This window comes from Epargyreus clarus, unplaced genomic scaffold, assembly GCF_041222505.1.
Source record: "Epargyreus clarus isolate Ecla_fem2 unplaced genomic scaffold, WU_Ecla_fem_2.2 ptg000009l, whole genome shotgun sequence".
NCBI classification, from domain to species: Eukaryota; Metazoa; Arthropoda; class Insecta; order Lepidoptera; family Hesperiidae; genus Epargyreus; species Epargyreus clarus.
The window spans coordinates 8,777,538-8,797,671 of NW_027332217.1; the positions used below are offsets into that span (position 1 = coordinate 8,777,538).

At 39.5% G+C, this 20,134-nt stretch overlaps 1 protein-coding gene across 1 annotated transcript in view; it reads left to right on the plus strand.

The window, feature by feature from the left end:
* The first annotated feature begins 2,887 nt into the window (after positions 1–2,887).
* The window catches only part of sr (zinc finger domain-containing protein striped), a 39,694-nt gene continuing 22,447 nt past the window's right edge, over positions 2,888–20,134 (plus strand). Inside the window, exon 1 of the mRNA XM_073076645.1 lies at positions 2,888–3,835. Coding sequence (XP_072932746.1) covers positions 3,568–3,835 — 268 coding nt within the window. The 5' untranslated portion in view covers positions 2,888–3,567. The remainder of the gene's footprint in view (positions 3,836–20,134) is intronic.

Consider the following 20,134-nt stretch of genomic DNA (forward strand, 5'->3'; position numbering starts at 1 on the left):
TTTATGATACATGTTGGAGAGGGGGGACGCCTTAATAAAAACCTTATATTTTGTAGGACAAATATTTTTTCACGTTATTTAAATAATTATCTTGATAATTAACAAAGAAAAATTTGGTTAGTAATAAATTTTTAGAATTCGTCCGGTCAACATATTTTATCCTTGCTGCCCCATCAAGCTACCATTTACAAACATTGCTGTAAGGAAAAATGTTGGGCGTCTTGTCGAAACGAAGCTACTCACGAAAAATCAGCTTGTTATTAATAAATGATGAAAACTATACTAGGGATCCTGTACTATTTTCCGCACTTGGCCAGCACGATGGTCTATGGACTTAATCCCTCTCACTCTGAGACCTGTGTCCAGCAATAGGACAATAATAGGTTGACGACGTACCATCCTCTCAGTGCATAGATCGGGAGTACATAGTTCTATATATCGATTACAATAGATTGCGATCACCACACGTTATATGACATATATGCTATATCTATACTAATATTATAAAGAGGAAAACTTTGTTTGTTTGTTTGATTGTAATGAATAGGCTCGAAGACTACTGAACCGATTTTAAAAATTCTTTCACCATTCGAAAGCTACATTATCCACGAGTAACATAGTATATATTTTATATGAAATTTATTTGATAAATAGATTTTGAGGCGGTACAAAGTTTGCCGGGTCAGCTAGTATCATATATATTTGCTGTACTGTGTTTGAGTACAAAGTCTGTAAAGAGTATACGTGTAATGAAAGACATACTTATAGACTTACGAATATTCGAAAATGCCTGTAGAAATATGTGCCCTTTCGGCGCGTGCTGAAGGCTCGTGCGCGCGTAGCACGGGTTTGTAACCGCTGTGATTAAATTACGAAAACCGATTATACTCATTATAATACGCACACTAATAGCTAATTAACTGCGGTGGCTTTATCAAATAGTATTATTATATTCTGTAAATATTTTTATTTTTTTTTATTAATTTAGTTTAAGTAATTATAATATTGTAAATAATTTTAATATTTTGTTCAATAAATAAATACATCTAGTATTAGTTACACTTATTCGTAGTTAAAAGAAAAATAAAGCAATTACTTAGGCAGCCTAAAACTGGAAAAGATTGTAAATTTAGAAGTTTCCTGAGGTTCGACTCCGGCGGCACTCCGCCACACCTATTTCTGCCTCGTAACAGTGTTAAACGCTACTATGTTCTGGTTTGAAGGACGTGGTAAAGGAGACATACTTCCGAGGCATTCCAGCTTAGTCCTCAGGAGTAGCACAGTAGGAGGCGCATCTGTGCCCGACCTCTAGGGTTGATTGAAGATGTCCATGGGCGACAATGGCCACTTGCCATCGGATCAACTGCATGCTCGTCTGCTACTCCTATAATATATTGTTGACACATTTTGAGTTGGCAGTAAGCGTAATTTAAATAAAAACTTGATCATAATGTTTTACCTACTTGGTTTCAGTCCCTTTCATGCAAAAACAGCCTTAACTATTTTATTTAAATACTAAGTTTATTTCTGCCTAATAACAGCAGTGTTAGACGCTATTGTGTTCCGGTTTGAAGGGTGTGGTAAGGGAGACAGACTTTTCCGAGGCGTTCCAGCTTAGTCCTCAGGGGTAGCGGCGCATCTGTGGCCGACCTCATGTAGGAATATCTAATCCTATCTGAGGTTGATTGCAGATGTCCGTGGGCGGCAGTAGCCACTTACCATCAGGTGGACTGCATGCTCGTCTGCTACTCCTATATTATAAAAAAAAAGTCACTCACGTGTTACCTCCCTTAGGTGTTAAATAGAAGTTTTACCTTTCCACGCTGGTTCAGTTTACCGCGTAAGAGATCGCGCTGCAGTTAAATAAACGTCGTGAGAAAACCGCCCGTCGTATAAGCGCCCGTAACGTTTGACCATCTTCAGTATAGTCCAAATCTACTTTGGAAATAAATCAATCAATCCGAGTTCGCGGTGTGAAGCGTTATGATTTTTCCTGTATGAAAATCATGACGATCCCTGCTTTATAGCCCTGTATAAATTTCATGATTTAAAGTATCTCTAACTAAAATTATAAGCTAACTGAATATTTCCCCAGCATATTAAAATTAATGGACATTTCACAGGCTTCATTCTAAATTGTATGTAATAATTTGAAAAGTTTAGGGATATATTTTGACAAAATTCGGTAGCGTTTAAAAAGTGTTTTCATTTGGGGCCCGTCCTGGGCCGCCCACGCTCAGCGCCCACACCGTGCACTTTGACATTTGTCTGCCTCGTTCCGCGGATCAACAGGTGGTTACCATGGCAACGCATAAACAGTTCACGACCTTTCCTTCGGACGTTTATCCGTGTATTAGGGGTTGTAAAAGTTAAATTACTCAATACGAGGACCTACTTTGTTCCTCTTTGCGATTAGCCTTTTTTTTTAAATAGGCCACGTTGAAAACTAAAATTCATAATAATTGGTACTATAAAATCTTACAAGTTAGGCATCCCATAAGCGTAAAATGCTTAATCTAACTGTTTTACGAAATACATATCAACTGCTCTTTTAGTAAGTAACACCTTATAATAATAGGATTTCGTTTATGTGAATAGACTGGTACGCAAACGATGGCTTATAATGATATACGTCAATAATCCGGTACAAAAATAGTTTATAGAGTGTATACCTATGCATCGTCGCACACGTTACGTCGCAAACAGAATGACCAGGTATATATTTTTAGTCGAAGCCAATGATTTATCCGACCTACGTAACTTCCCAACTATCTCGTCCGGGCCATCGACGTCACGGGAGCGCGTGGCATGCGGCTAATTGTAGCATAACCAAAACGGTCTCCGGGAATCGGCGGCAGCGCGTAGCGTACGAAAGCGGAGCGTGATTCAGCGCGGAGAAAGTGGTGGCCGGCAGGAGCGGGCGCGCGGAGCCGCGGTGACGCGCGAGCACGCGGCGAGCCTCCGCGCCCACGCTGGTCGCGCGCGCGCCCGCTCCGCACCATCACTACACTCGTGCGCCCCGCGGTTTTCGCGCGCCTCCCTTCGCCGTCGCGACGCCGCGCCATTTTCTCGCGCATGTGGGCGACGACGGCTGAGCGAGGGCGCCCGGCTCGAACGCCATTAACGCGACCGTCGTGAATGAACGCCGACCTCGACCGGGTGGCTGGCGTCCATTGATAGGGCGCGCGGCGGTCCACGACCGCACCGCGCTCTCGTCGCACGGGGGCGGCGTGCTGCACGCCCTCGCCGTTTCGCGCGCGCCTCAGTCGAGGATGTGGCGTTCTCGGCGCGACGACACACATCGCGTGCAAAATCTGTGTTCATTTATCAGTAGACGCTCACGAGCCTTCAGTGTGATTAGCGTGCCGCATACCATAATCCTAAACGTAATGTTCTGTGATCGCGTCAATTTCTGTAGAATTTTAGGTAAATAAGTTAGTGTTCAAGATACCGGAAGCGACCGGAGACGGTCCGTACGGCGGGCGGTGTGGCCGCGCGTGTGTGAGTGAGTGCGGCCGAGCCGCGTATGGTGGTGAAGTGCGAGTGGTGCGGGGATGCGATCGTGCGATGCTCTCGGTGATCGCAATGCGTCGGCCGGAGGACGAGGAGCTGGGCGGTCGCGGCGACGGAGACGAGTTCGTGGACATATCGCACATGCAGCTGCTGGTGGAGGCAGGCCCGAGCGGCCTGCACTACGGCGGGCCGCCGCCGCCGCTGGCGCAGCCGCAGCCCTACGCGCAGCCGCCCACGCACGCGCCGGCCGCCGGACCCTCGGCCTCCGCCAGTGCCTCCGTCGACGATCTGTTTGCACTGTACTTTACACCAGCGACACATGGTGAGCACTACTATCTAAATGTGCAATTGCCTTCCTTGAATAATTATGATATCAAGCAAAGTTTTACTGTACTGTTATCATGTTTTTATTACTCTATAAATTAGGTATTAGCACGAATCAGCAAACGCTACTGAAACTATTTTATAAGCAAAACTTGCACAGTAAACATTTTGAGTACTTAAGTTAATCTGACATTCTCCTCAAATATCATCATAAAATGGTATTATTTCTAAATAAAAAAACCCACACAATCAAGTCAAATAATCAATAAAAACTTAAACACGAGTCTACGCTCCGCTAGAGTTAATATTTTTACTCATTTTTTATATTTTTCGGAGGACGGACACTGTCAACCGATTCTATTCCTAGAAACAAATAAACACGAAAGTCGTTCAGTTCCTGATCGACTAAAAAGTAAATACGCGAAAATGAAAAATTATAAAAAATGCGACAATGTTACATTTTTCTTATCCCTGAAATAGGTTTTCCGGAAAAATATAATACGAAAACTGTGGCGTTACCATACGTTCAGCAACTATACCGTTCTCGTTCGAAACAATCCTCAACCAACCCGAAATCAACTTCATCTCCGGGAGTTGCAGCCCAAGACTACAATCAAAACTTCAGTAACCACTTATCATCAAAGGGGCTGCAGTGAAAGTTCCTGTTTCAAAATGTTAAGTTTAAAAAGCTATCAGAGACTCCATCTTTAACAAATCGGCAGGCGGACCACTTGAGAATCACAGAGCTCTTGTAGCTGGACATACTTGACTTTGATGGTCCTACTCAGCCCTCAGGGGCAGCAACGTATTTGTGACCTATTTATGAGGTAAATGGCTATTGCCGCCAATGGATGTCTGTAATCAATCCCAGATAGTATTAGGCATTCCTACCTGAGGTCGGCCACCAACCAAAACGCCTCGGAAAAGTATGTCTCCCTTACCAGACCAGATCTGAGCAATCTGTTTTTATAAGATTGAATTAACAAACAAAAATGCAACCCACTGCTGATAATTGATCATCGTGGTGTATGAGCATATTTACACTCCACTCAACCCACTCCATATACCTAGAAGAGGACTTATATGTTAGTCTCATAAATAAGCCGGTATCCACACCCCTCGACCGAAACGCAAAAACTACTTCAAGGTCATAGGTGTGGTCATGATACAGCGGAACCGGTTAAACTATACTGATTCTATCACCGTCATAACAAATTTACTAGATTTCAATTGATATCAAACATTTGGATCATAGTGATGGTGATGATGTTGAGAATTTGTTGGCGATAAAGTTAGCTATTATTTACGTTTGCTGTTGATCCTATAAAGATACATCATCAAGGAGGACCAGAAATACATAGTCAGGTATGTCCTTGACATCTCATCTGGCTGAAGAGAGGATGTGGGTATAGAATATGAATAGACGCGTATATTTTTAAGAGTTTGTTTAGACTTGCCTACTTTATTAGGTTCACTTTATTTCTTAGTATTGTTCTGACGTACTTTCGGGAATCAAACTCATCCCAGGTATGCCCAACTCTGATTGTTATGTGTGATTTAGAAATTAATTATCGCTTGTTATAACAGTGAAGGAAATCATCGTTGAAGACTGTACTTTCGGGAGAGTGCAATGGAAATACCAGACCTTTTTTTACCATACAAACTTACGACGGCCCTGTAAAAAGTCTTCAAGCTCTGATAAATTAACTTGTTTCCTACTCCACTACAGATTGCCATTGACTGGAACCTTTATCAAAATTTGTTTCTTAATACAAGTTGGATCTGGTCAAAACAAGAGTATAGCGTCTCCTAGGCAAACATAACACAGTCAAACGCTAGCCAGAAAAAATGAAACTAGAATATTTCGTTGGCGAGGTCAATAACTCTACTTGAGCTTCCGCTCGCGGTTTTTGCCTGTGCGCACATCTGTGGGCGATTCATAATTATTTACTTTAGGATCCTAAATATTTTCAAAAATAAAATCCCCTTGATAACCTATACTTGATACTGTAAGATCACAAGCGATCGAGGAAGAATATCAAAACTCTTACTCTTGTATGTCACGTGATATGCAAAGACACAAGTAAAATTACGTATGGGAAACATTTTAGTCGATGCAGTCCACCAGATGGTAAGTATTATGCCGGATGGTATTATGCCGCCTATGAACATCTGTGATCATACCCAGATGGGATTAGACATTCCTACCTGAAGTCGGCCAATGAACTAAGCTATAACACCTCGGAAAGTATATCTACCTTACCACACCCTTCAAACCAGAACACAGCAGCACTTAACACTACTGTTAATAGGCAAAAACAGGCGTGACGGTGGTGCCGCCGTAGTCGAACCACAAAGAGTTCTATCACCATCAGTATCCATTCGCGGTATTTTTCCTACTTTGATTATAAATCATGTGAAATTCGCATATTACGTCGAAGGCGCTGACAGTCATTAAATTTTGAAACCCGGTAGCATGAGTATCAAACAATACTCGGGAAAGTTTAGTATCAAGTATAGAGCGTGAAGCATTCCTTGCGTTTCACGAAGATTGTGGATGTTGACTGAATTACCTATGAGGTAATCTTCTTAGTCCTCAGGATATGGAATCGTTTACAGATGTCCATAAAGCGGAAGGAAGCGTCCACTTACAATAAAATGGTGGGAAGCAACCAAAGTCTATCAAAGGTGTATTAATGGTTAAATTGAAAACCCTGGTACGGATATATGTTTGCCTTATTTAGTTTAAAACGGTAAACGATTTTCAAAATCTAATGAGCAAGTATCATAAGCAGGCACGATTAGGCTGCGTGAGCACCTTCTGTCTTCCTGAACTGATAAGTGTAGTTAGACAACGCATACAATGCAATTTTCGAGTACCTATTCGTATAATTAGCTGCAACTTCAACTTGCACCATTGCAACTCACACTATTTTGGACCCTCTACAATCCCCTCCCCCCTTGTATCCCCTCTTCCTAAATGTGTAATCAGAGCGATCTACTATGCCATAAGTTTAAGTGTAGGAACAGTGTGTATGTATGTATGTATTTATTGACTATAATCTATTCATAAGAAATCTCTTTAGATTGCAGCCGTAAAGCAAAGATATAAACAAGCTGTTTGCTTGCCAGATATGAAGGTCCAAAAAATCAAACGTAACCAATGGATACAGTTTCTGTTTACTCTAATGGTATGTACTGAAATAAAACAATTCAAATGTTTATAGTTAGTCGGATGAGTGTGATAGCATGAAGCGCAGACGCAGTCGATTAGCTCGTCCGGTCCAGATAGCAATATGGGGAACGCTGATCGAAATTGTTTCGACAGGATCGCAGCTGATGATTTGTATAACAATAAGGACTTTATATGTTGGTATTTTTCTAAGTATTACAACTAAAATGTCTTATTTCCCATCAGAGAATCATATAATCTTGATAACACAAAATATAAGGATTCGACTGGGTCGACCTTGAAGGCACCACCGCCACACCTATTTCTGTCTTATAATAGCAATATTAAGCACTGCTGTTAAGCACTACTAGGAGTAGTGCTTAACAGCAGTGCAGTAACTTATATTACAAAAAAATATTACCAATTTATCCCCTTTGAATTTCTCTTTCTCTAAATAAATACACTGATGGAATTGTTGTCTTAGGATATGGAACGATGTGGATTCCGGCAGACTTAGCTATGTGGCCATCGTCTTAGTATTATGGAGTTGGTTGCAGATGTTCATGGGCGGCAGTGACCACTCATTATAAAGTGAACTGCATGCTCCTTTGCAACTGCAGCGTTATGAAAGAATGCAACTTATCATTTCTTAGGCTCTAGACAGACGGACCGCAATTCAACTGCACTCCAACCGCAAATTGCAGTTCAGGTGCAGTTTGAATGCAGTTGACACGACTGCAATAGAACTGCAAACCAAACGCGCAGTCCTATTGCAGTCGTGTCAACTGCTTCCAAACTGCTTTCGAACTGCACCATACCCACCCGCCTGCACTGATTCTATACGCGGGGGATGGAGCGTTAAAGTAGTGCGGGCGGGTGGGTATATTGCAATTCGGAAGCAGTTGACACGACTGCAATTGAGCTGCAATCGGACTGCGCGTTTGGTTTGCAGTTCTATTGCAGTCGTGTCAACTGCATTCAAACTGCACCGGAACTGCAATTTGCGGTTGGATTGCAGTTTAAATGCGGTCCGTCTGTCTGGAGCCTTAATGAAACAAACAAGCTTGGTCAGCCTGATGATAAGTGGTCACTGTCACTCATGGATATTTGCAATAAACCTCAAATATAACAAGAGGTAGAGTTTAAGATTAGCCACAGATACTACTCCTGATAAGTAAATTGGAACCCCTTATAAATGTATATCTCCTTACCACACACTTGAAACCCAGTAATGCTTAACATTGTTATTTTAAGCAGGATTGGGTGTGGCACTGATGCTTCCAGAGTCGACCTACAGAGGTTTGTAACAATATAGAAAATAGAGGGGAAAATAATGAAGCTTAAACCTGATGTACGAGGGAAATCTGACGTCATTAGACAAATTTGTAAAATAGAAGCTGTTCCAAAAAGGATTTATGCTACATTTGTGCTAGGCTTTTCTATAAGTACGAGTAGGTACTTATCCAGAGGGATGATTATTTGATGAGGGTAGTTTCAAAAACATCGTTGGCTCAGAAATGAACATGTATTTATTACATACTTTTATTACTTTTGTATGACTCCTATTTTCACTCATTTATATGAAATTCAGACTGATGGCTCATTGGCTACTATTGCTTGAGCGATTGGTAGCTACGGTAACTAAGTAATGGTTAACGAGACTGACAACAGTTGCTCAGCGACTAATTAGTATCTTATGCATCTATAGAGTCGTATAGGCAGTCGACTGCCGTCAAACATGTGTCACTCGTCGTTTGCTCAAACAACAAATTGTATGCCCAAATGGCAGCGGTTTAAACGACAGCAACAATATGGTAGCCGAAGCAACTAAAGTAGCTTAAGCAACTATATGGTAGCCTAAGCAACTATCGCTCAAGCTATAGTAACATATTACTTAAAAATTATCGATTTCAACATTTATAAAATTGTAGTTATCATCAAATTGTTGACGGACTTAATTTTACCACATTCTCCATACACTGCATTGCTTATGCAAAAACTCAAACATACATTAAAAAATCAAAGTCTCACAGATCTCTAATAGAGAGATACTGTTTTATTATTCCTTTCGTATCTCAAATAGCTCACTGCTTTGTGTCTAAAAATACAACGTATTAAGCACCCAAATATGTAATATTTTCTCATCAATAAACTCTAGTCTGCACTATCGATGGTGCCTGAAAAGAGGCGGGGCTAGATTACTTCTCCGACAGCGATTGGACGACGCCATCCAGTAAAAATTCAATATAAAATATCGTCGAGAGGAATGAACGCTTTAATAATAGCAACCAATTAGCAAATACTCAGTATTTTCATTTTCTCAATAATATACTTCAAGTGTTTTAATTAAATTTAGCCGACAGACGGATTTCAGATGTTTATACAATTTCTAACAAAGTGAAATAAAGAAACAGCCGAGCTTATCAACCAACGTAGGGTATTGAAGGTGGAATGAAGAATTATTTTATCGGCAGCAAACATACTGAACATAACCGAGGTTCAAATCCCAGGCATGCAATGATTTATCAAAGTTATGTGCGAATTACAAATTAATTATCACTCAAAGCTTATAGGGAAAGGAAAACATCGCGTGGAAACCTGCGTACCTGAGAAATATTAAAAAAATAGTTTTCAAAGTTATGTGAAGTCCATAAATATGCATTTGGCCAGCGCGGTGGACTATGGCCTAATCCTTCCCATTATGAGAGGAGATCCGTGTCCAGCAGTGGGTCAGTAATAGCTTGATGATGATGATATAGAAATAGCGAACGAGCAAATGATCCGTCGATGGTAAGTGGTTACTGTCGCCCATGGACAAAAACGATGAGAGTCGTACATGTAATCGGCAATAGATGCGTCACTACCCCTGAGGACTAAGTTGGAACGCCTCTGATAAGTATAATCCCATACCACTTCCTTTAAACGCCCTTTGAACCAAAACACACCATCGGTTAATTGCTGTCATATAATAGATTTGGCAGTGGTGTATCGGAATTGAACCACAAACTTAACTTAACCGTCTTAAAAGCAAAACTCGAATCCGTCCGTGGTTCAACTCCCAGGGCACCACCACTACCTTCCTTATTCAAATTCAAATCTCATTTATTCAAAATTGATGAATATAGAACTTTTTAATTATATTTTTTTCTCGTACTAGTAGTAGCTACTGATATACACAGATATGTATGTAATTACACATGCATTCATATTATAAACTAACCAACATAATAAGTGATTTTGAAGGTGGTAGAACCCTTTGTGATTCGACTCCAGCGACACCACCGCCACACCTATTTCTACCTAATGACAGCAGTGCTAGGCGCTGCTGTGTTCCATTTTGAAGGGTGTGGTAAGGGAGACAGACTTTTCCGAGAAGTTCCAGCTTAGTCCTAAGGGGTAGCAGCGCATCTGTAGCCGACCTCAGCTAGGAAAATCTAATCCTATCAGGGGTTGATAACAGATGTCCATGGGCAGCAGTAGCCACTTACCATCAGGTGGACTGCATGCTCGTCTGCTACTCATATATTATAAAAAAAGTGTAGGCATTAACTGGACACTATCACCCTAAAACCTCCACCAAATAAAAATAGTTAAATGTATGAGAATTTCATTGCAAAACCTAATGAATAAGTTTCTCTTACCATACTTCTGAAAACAAAATGCACCAGTGCTACACCGATATATAGCTAGGTACTCGTACTATAAAGTTTCAATTCAAAAAATGCCGCTGACGAACAAGGTATATTTTATCCATGATGATCTTATTCTTATGAGAGATTTAGGGACACACCTATCAGATTACGTCATTGCACCCAAACGTGGCGCCTACTGCGAATGATAAAGACATCACGTAAGCGCACTAGCTTCTGGTGGGCAATGCGTGTCAAAAGTGCATCCCACGCCCATCGCGCCACATCAGAGCAGCCGGCTCGTCAGAGGTGCCCACGAGAGGCCATTACACCTCGGATATTCCCAGATGCGCGATAGCTGAAGCCGCTTTGAGCGTCCGCGGTGCCACTCCGGGGCACGCACGTGCCTTTGAGCCGACCCGCGCCGTCTCACGTCACTACACATAAATTGACAATCTAGTCCTTACCAGACGAATGCCAGCCGCTAACAGTGCCGCCAACTACAACGATTTGCATCTCCACGGCTGCTTGCCCAAATATGACTCATAGTCATAGCTTAATCGTATTAGAAGCACGTAAGATTAAGCGACAGCAAAAAACTTGCACAACTCAAAATACGTGATACATGAAGATATCGGTCTCCTATGACATCGTGTTATCTCCAACCGGATATCTTAATAACTCATACAGTGGAATAACGACATGATTAGAATAAAATCAGTGATATACATCACCATCATACTGTACCCGGTGTACAGTAGTGTAAGAGTACAAGTATAAACGAACATGCAGTCCACATGATGGTAAGTGGCAACTGCGCGCTTTTACGAGTCCTACCTACAGTAGGCCAGAGATGCGTTACTATCCCTAAGGTTCCAATTAGTATAAGTACAACTTGGAACCTTATATAGTTGCGTCCGTTACCACACTCTTCATAGTAAAAAACAGCAGCATCGACATTGATGTTATTAAGCAGAAATAGGTGCAGCAATGATCCTTCTGTAGTTATTCCACAAACTGTTCTACCATCATACCACGTCTTTGAGAGAATTATAAAACGCACAGTAAATAAATAATATATTATTTAATTAATAGAAGTAGCCACCGCAGACTGACGTCAAAGAGTTTAACCCCCTGTACATTTATTCGTGATAAATAATTTTGACGGTTAGCAGTACCGTTAACGCAAAAGGTAAATAACTTCTAATATGAATATGAATCCGTATGAATGTCTGGAACTCAACCCCGAACCTTCGAAGTAGGTGGCCGAATTCGTACCATTGCCCTTAGAACTATCAATTCTATATTTCATAGTCCACCTTATTAAATGGAAAATATTTCTAAATGTTTACCACGCTGGCTATTTATATGCAAGATTTGATATGCATTGTAACCCTACCTTTTAATTCAATTTCATTATATGACATAATATATTGAGCTATTTGCTGCAATCATGAGACAATCAAACTTTCATTTCCATTGTCCACAATGGCTTAAGCTTCCCATGAGTCGCCAGAGCACCTGCATCGGGCCCAATGATGGGGAACAATTGCTATCATTAAGGACCATCAGCGGCCGTGGAGCCCACACGCTAAATATTCAAAACCTCTACTACAATGAGAGTTAATTTAAAAGTCAATAAATTATCGCTAATGCCCAATTTGCGTCGACCGGTTAACAATGCCAGTTCCCGCAATTACTTAAACGCATGTAACTGCGAAAGATACGATCGAGGACCGTCCGACATCATTGTCTCACCCGATACCAGTACATACACTGCAATTACTGTATATCGATTACAGGTGACTCAGTTCTGATCCTGGCGATTGACTCCACCATAAAACAAAGTTTTTATTAACTACCCGTCCATGTGCATTTGATTGTCCGGATACGCCCCTGCCAGTAGCTTTTTTAGGCAGTAACCGTATTTTTTCCGTGTAAGAAACAATCTGCAATGTAATTGATTTAACTAAATATCTGTTTCTGTCAAATTTCCGTCTTAATTATAGTAATTAATAAGTATTTTTTATAATTTATATGTAGAAAAAGTAGATGCAATCCACCTGATCCTGAGTGACCCCTACCGCCCATAGACATCTGTAATCAACTGCCGATAATATTAAATTCCTACCCCTGAGGAATAAATTAGAACACCTTGGATGTATCTCTTACCACACCCTTCAAACCCGAACTCAGCATCGCTTAACACTGCTGTTGTTAAGCAGAAAAAGCTTCTTAGCATGGCGCTCCCTCAGACACAGAGATACAGACAGAAATATTAGATAAGAAATATTTATTATTTTAAATAAAACAAGGCTCTTTATAATCTTAAAAATGGCAAATATTTTTATTGCAAAAAACACTATTCTATTTATATATACAGATCATCTTTAATCTGATGTACAAAATATCTCATTACCACAAATCAGATACTATGCCATCTACTCTACTGTGAACGGTAGCAACTAACTGTGGTTCAAAATATACAAAATTCAGGTAGCGTAAATCAAAACTGCTTCTGGAAATTACAAACAGCATCACATATTCAAGTCAGTTCTCTTTTACTGCGCGGTGCAAAATACATAAGTTAAAAAATGTTATTAACATTATTAACCGCACACACGGGTTGACGCAAAAAATATATCCAAATATAAAAATAATCTTGTTCTTTTGGGCAATATTTTTGTTCTTTTTGGCATTTCCTTTTTTGTCTTTTGTTGAATTAAACATTTTTAGTTCTTTCTTAATGTTTAGACCGAATCACCTCACGCGCAAATTTACTCTACGTAGCAGAATAGCATTGCATACATGGCATTGTGTATCAATTGTGGTCAGAAGGTCTGAAGGGTCTGAAGAGTCTGAAGGTGGTAGAGCCCTTTGTGATTCGACTCCGGCGGCACCACCGCCACTTATTAGTCCTAATAATCCTTTATTAGGACGTACCTGCTTAATTATTAAAGTTGGTACGCCCTGATCATAATCAGCGAACTAAAGTTATTGGGCTTTAGCTATCTTTTAATATTTTCTATTTAATGTAAGCATCATGCTTTTATTCTGTTACTAGCTGACCCGGCAAACGTTGTGTTGCCATATAAATAAAAAAATGTTAAGGGTAAACAACCCTTTTCACTTAGGGGTATGAAAAACAGATAGTAGCCGAATCTCAGACCTACTGAATATGCATATAAAATTTGGTGAAAATCGGTAAAGCCGTTTCGGAGGAGTACGGTAACTAACATTGTGACATGAGAATTTTATATATAAGATTATTATAACAAACGAACATGTAGTTCATCTGATGTTAAGTGGCCACTGTCAACCCCAGATAAGATTAGATTTCTACCTGAGGTTGGCAACCGATGCGTTGCTACCCCTGAGGACTACGATGCAATGCCTCAAATAAGTTTGTCACCCGAGGCGTTCCAGCTTAGTCCTCAGGGGTAGCGGTGCATCTGTGGCCGACCTCAGGTAGGAATATCTTATCTTATCTGGGATTGATTATAGATGTCCATGGGCGGCAGAAGCCACTTACCATCAGGTGGACTGCAAGCTCGTCTGCTACTCTTACATTATAAAAAAAAATGTTACCCGTACCCTTCAAAGAGGAACGCAGTAGCGCTTAATACTGTTGTTATTCGGTAGAAATTGGTGTGACGTTGGTTTCTGCGGAGTCGAACCACAAAGATTTCTACCCTCATTAAATTTCTACTTAGCACAATTAGTATCATATCATTCTTAAGTTAAAAAAACCCTAGGTGCACATGCACAAGAAATAATAGGACAGAAATCACATACCGCGCTTGTGTAGATCAGATAAAATAATCTCCGGTAGCATTCCACGGCGCGAGAAATCCTACGTCCTGATTACGTGACGAAAACAACTAACTCTGCCTTGACACCACTTATGAATGTTACGTGTTATGTTCATTGTTGACATTCCTTTAGGAAAAATATTTCATACAAGTTATTGCCCGCGGCTTCGCCCGCGTTTAAAAGAAAATAAAATAACATACTAACATACATAAAACTGAAAATTAGCACCTTTAACTTTGCTAAAGATCATCACTTGATCAAATGCATAGTTTACGATTCAATTCTTACTAATATCGATTAAAATAATCGATGTTTTGGGTCCGAACGACCGATTCTCCGATTAATCGATTTTAGATCGCCATCCCTAGTTCCCGTGGGATTTCTGGGATAAAAACTATCCTATGTCCTTTCTCGGGTCTCAGGCTATCTTTGTACAAAATTTCATTAAAATCTGTTAAGTAGTTTAGGCGTGAAGAAGAGACAACCAGACAGACAGACAGACAGACAGAGTTACTTTCGGATTTATAATATTAGTAAGGATTTAGTCAAATAAAATTCGCGTGTTATACTTTACATAAAAGAAGCAACAGTAGACAATCTTATAAGCTTCTGAAGGATATCAAATAACTGACCTCGAAAAAACCATTGACACACCTTAAAAAGGCAGTTGACATTGAAAGAGAGAGATAAATATTCAATACACCCAGTGGACGATTGATAGAATGCTGCAGTAGTATCTGTCCGCGAAATAGTTGATTATAGAATTTAGATTAGATTGCACAAACTATGATCATGATGCCTTGATAATAGCCTGCTCAATTTCACAGTGCTCTTGCCGCCGTAATAGTCTCGGTACGATCCAGCGGGAGAGGTCGCATTGAACAGGTGATCCAGAATATAATTCAACAACCCAAAGATCACCAAATAGCTTAGACTTCTTAGTTTCCAGATTTTAAAAGATCCTCTTTTTATGGTAAAAATCCATATTAACTGTCTGACTTTTCTCTCAGAGGAACTGTCAGGGTCTTTGATCGTTCTTACAGCGTACGTGTAAGATGTGGAATGATTTCAATCCAAAGTATTCACGCAGCCCTATGTGTTTTTAAAAAATGTGTAAAAATTGTTTATTTTAAATCTGGAAATCTGTCCACCATATCACTAGATTTAATCATAAAAGGTTTATCATAAACGTACCTGTGAGCTTAAGCTAACCTGGGCGAAGCCCGACGGGGCAACGCGCTAAGAGGACACTGGTTGCGTTCCTTTGGAGATCCCGGAGACCTCTACGCAGCGCCGAGGACGGCCACCGGGGGGATTTTAGTGCCGTAAGAGTCCCACATAACCCTGTGTCGCTCCCACAGCATCGGGTACCTTTTGAAGGTTTCCCCCTCGTGACCAAAAAAAATCGTACCTGTATACGTACCAATACCACGCTTCAACTGCTATAAATTATGTTAAATAAACTACAATTAACAACATATTGGTTGTACTTGCTTACAATTTATCTAGTGTTTCACTGAGTGTCTCCGAAATTTACGAGAAGACGACAAATTTAATAGTATCTGTTTTGAAACTGGAAGACAGCCAATGTTTGACTCATTTTAAGTTTTATGCAATCGCCCTATTTTTCTAAACTAAAACAGTTGCACGCGACACGAAGTAACACAGTTCACTGACTAAACTAAACCACAAAATTAAACGTTTAACTCCGCTGTCTTAATCATTACACTATACTTTAATACGATTTATCTAAGAGGGTACGTACATGTGAAATCTTCATATGTAAACAAATAAATAAATAGAAGATACGACAATTTTATTATCAAAGGCATTAAAAATGTGTCACATTAAAGTATGAAATGAAGTAAGTATAATAACAGAGAAAATGAAATGAATTATATTTTTGTTTTAATTTAAAATCTAAATTACCTATGTACATTATGTAGATTTTGCTACATTTAGCATATTGTTATATTTGCTATATTTAGCATATAATCGACGTGCATTCTAATACTGCTAAAATAAAATTGTACCGTCGTTTTTCGTCTCACATGTATCCGGAGTACGTACCTAACCTATGCATACGCTCTAATTGTAAACGTATCCGTGTGTCCATTAATGCAATTACACTAATTACTATCGTCTCAAGCGCGTGTCTTGAGTCATTCGTCGAGGAAGAGTAATGTGATAAACAGCGTCCAGCATAGGGGCTACAGCAGACGAGCTACTTTTAAAACCGGCGATCAACAAATTAGTTACGTTTATGAAGATGTAGCTATCAAAACATTACACCCAGCACATGTTTGAGTGCCAGTTGCAGTTGCTTTTGTTCGCTTGATGGGGGCAACCTAACGCAAAAATACAATCCAGCATTACCTAATAAAGTCCCTAAACGCGTTTTGATTACCACGACCAAACGCAACAAGTCGTCAAGACGAGATGCGACGTCAATGCAAATACCTCCGCAAATCATCTCATCACCGTCATTACATCAGTTATTTTGGTTATCCTGGGACCTGGACATAGCCTCCTCCAAAATGTGAGAACTAGTCTGCTTGCAAATTCTTTGAGCTATGTCGATCGTTTTAGTTATACACCTAATCTTCGTATTAGGGATTTTTTGCAAAAAAAACGTGCATATCATCGCAGAGCTTTTACACTTGTGAACTAGTCCAAATGACAGTCCACGTTTCGGCAGCGTTAAAAAAACGCGAATCGTCGACAAAAGTTGCATGTCTGATGAGACCGTAGTAGAAAAAAAGCGGAAACATTAATTGATGGGCAAGTCCCTGACCGCTGACAATGAACGCTGGACAAATTATACATCAACCTCTAACAACGCATGAAATTTGAAAGGCCGTTTAAGTTGCTCCACTAACGCTAAACTAACCTTGTCGTAACTATGATGAACCACGCATGTGTCCTCAATTAATCTTGAGTCTTGATTGTCTAAACAGCGATTTGTGCATAATTTTGGAGTTTGTTTATACGCTAGACTTATGCAAATACCAAAGGACTTAATAAACCTATGATGGGCTTATTTTTCCTATTACATATCTATGAGTATTCGAATATGGATTAAGTATTTGAAATATAGATGTCAACATACGAGTAACGACATTGTTCTAACCTACTTTAAAATCGCTAAATCTGGTTAATTACCGGAAATTAACACTTAATACTTAATGAATGAAGAAATTATTCATGTCGCAGTAGTCAGCATACCACTCTGACTCGTGTGTCGAGTGTCCCGGGTTGGGTTCCGGACAAAGCAAACATTTCAATAATATATAAGTCAAAGACGACTGACTGACATAGTGATCTATCAACGCACTGCCCAAACCACTGGACGGATCGGGCTGAAATTTGGCATGCAGGTAGATGTTATGACGTAGGCATCCACTAAGAAAGGATTTTGATCAATTCTACCCCCAAGGGGATAAAATAGGGGATGAAAATATTACTTTGTAACGGGAGCGAAGCCGCGGGGCAAAAGCTCGTTTCAATAATAAAACTAGTCTCCTGTTTTGATTCTGACTGTTTCAATCTATGTCCATAACACCATGACAAAATCTATAAGCGACAAAAGCGTTAAGCGTTAAAGTCATTCGTTAAAACAATTATTCCTAACAACGCAAACAGTAAGTAACAGTAAAACGGACACTTAACTTTTACACATTTGTTAAAGTGTTTAATGCTCTCGTTAGCCCGTTTCACGGTAATAGGGTGTTAAGAAACTCTAGCGAGTCAACAATTCGTCAAATTCACAGTAAGTTTACAGATTTAACACAAGTTTTACAATTAGTAACCATAAAAAATAGTAACTTGTGACCAGGTCTCACTATCAGAAGTGCAAAGTTTCCGTGAACATAGTAGTTTGCTCTTAAATCTACAAAGGTACGTGACTTTAAAAAATCGAAGGTTCATAAAAGGTACTTACATTTTAAACACATATATTTGTAAATTTTTATACATAGGCGATCTTTAAAATAAACTAATATTAAATATTGTGTTAATAAAAATACGTCATCAACACGGAAGTCTTGATACATGTTCATGATCAGCTTCGAGTCGATCTTCTGTAGATAATTATATGTGCACTGTTAATGCTATCCTTGAGGACTATATTGAATGCTAAGTCCGGACATACTTGTATGTCTGTCTTGTACCTATATAAGAATTTAACAAACATTAGGATGACTTCTTTTACTTAAATGTGTATGCAGTGCAGTGATAGCTTAGTGGTTAAGAAACTCGGCCTCTCGATCGAGGGGTCTGAGGTTCAAATGCCAGGCACGCACCTCTGATTTTTCAAAGTTATGTGCGTATTAGAAATTTATTATCACTTGCTAAACGGTGAAGGAAAACATCGTGAGGAATCCGCATACCTGAGGGATAAAAAAATCTCAAAGGTATGTGAAGTCTACCAAAGCGCAATTGGTCAGCCCGGTGGACTATGGCCTAATCCTACTCATAATGAGAGGAGACCCGGGCCCAGCAGTGGAACAGTAAGGGATTAATGATGTATATTGTCAGCATCACTTTTTAGGCAAAGCATTGGTGATCGAATTGAGATAGTACAGTATGTTCTATATGGAGTTAATTACAGATGTCCATAAGCAACAATGGCTTCTTACCATTAAATGCACTGTATACTTTTTGCTACTACAATCTTATAAAAAAACAATAAATAGCATGACATTAGGAGTGTACAAAAAAGATCACTAATTTACTCCAAATCTTCCTAGTTACCTATTGTTAGACAGAGTACTTTTATCTATCTACAATTCTACATGAAAATGACAATGTATCCAAATTAAAGAAACCTGAACAATTCGCTCGGCATCTGACCGACATTCGAAGTGAATCACGCACGGGTGGCGTTCTATATCGTTTATTATTTATGAGGAGCAGTGCAGCTGGTAATTGCGGTCGGGACCCCGCGACACACGGCTCGTTTATCTAATTAGTGTCCCGAGTGTCTGAGTGAACGTCTAAAGTCTAAACATACGGTGCAGTCGCGTGCCTTTTCGACGCAACTATTGTGTTATGGACTCAAAACTTTTTCGTATTACCAAGTATATTCAAGTGGGAATGTGCATAATTGTGTTTCACGTTTTTAAACACGATAATTTAATGATTTGAAGATTATGTTATTATAGTGTTATACAAAGTAAACGAGGCCAAATGGCAAGTTTTGTTTGTATTGCGTTTCGTACAAATTACATATAAGTAAATTACCAAACACAATCTATTAATTTTCTTGACTTATTAAAAGGTTGCCTACATTTTAATGAACTTATACAAGGTACCTTCATACGACAATAAATGAAAGTCAAAGTCAAAGTCCTACTCCTTCCTTGGCACATGTTACAATAATGAGAAATCCTAACATCGAATTTAAAACAAAAATCAAATAAACTTAATAATAAATAATGGGGTAAAAATAGAATGTCATTTATAAACATCAGTTCATTCACCTTTGATAAGAACGGCAACAGCGCAGTGTCGTGACGTAAAATCTTTTGCTGCCATCATTGCTGAATTCGTGAATATCCACTTAGTCAATCATTTATTAATACTTACAAGAAATGACTAACGTAACTAAATAAATCTTAATTTTTTTAATTTGTCCACCACTACCTCGAATGCACACGTCATAATTAACTTCTCTATGAATTAT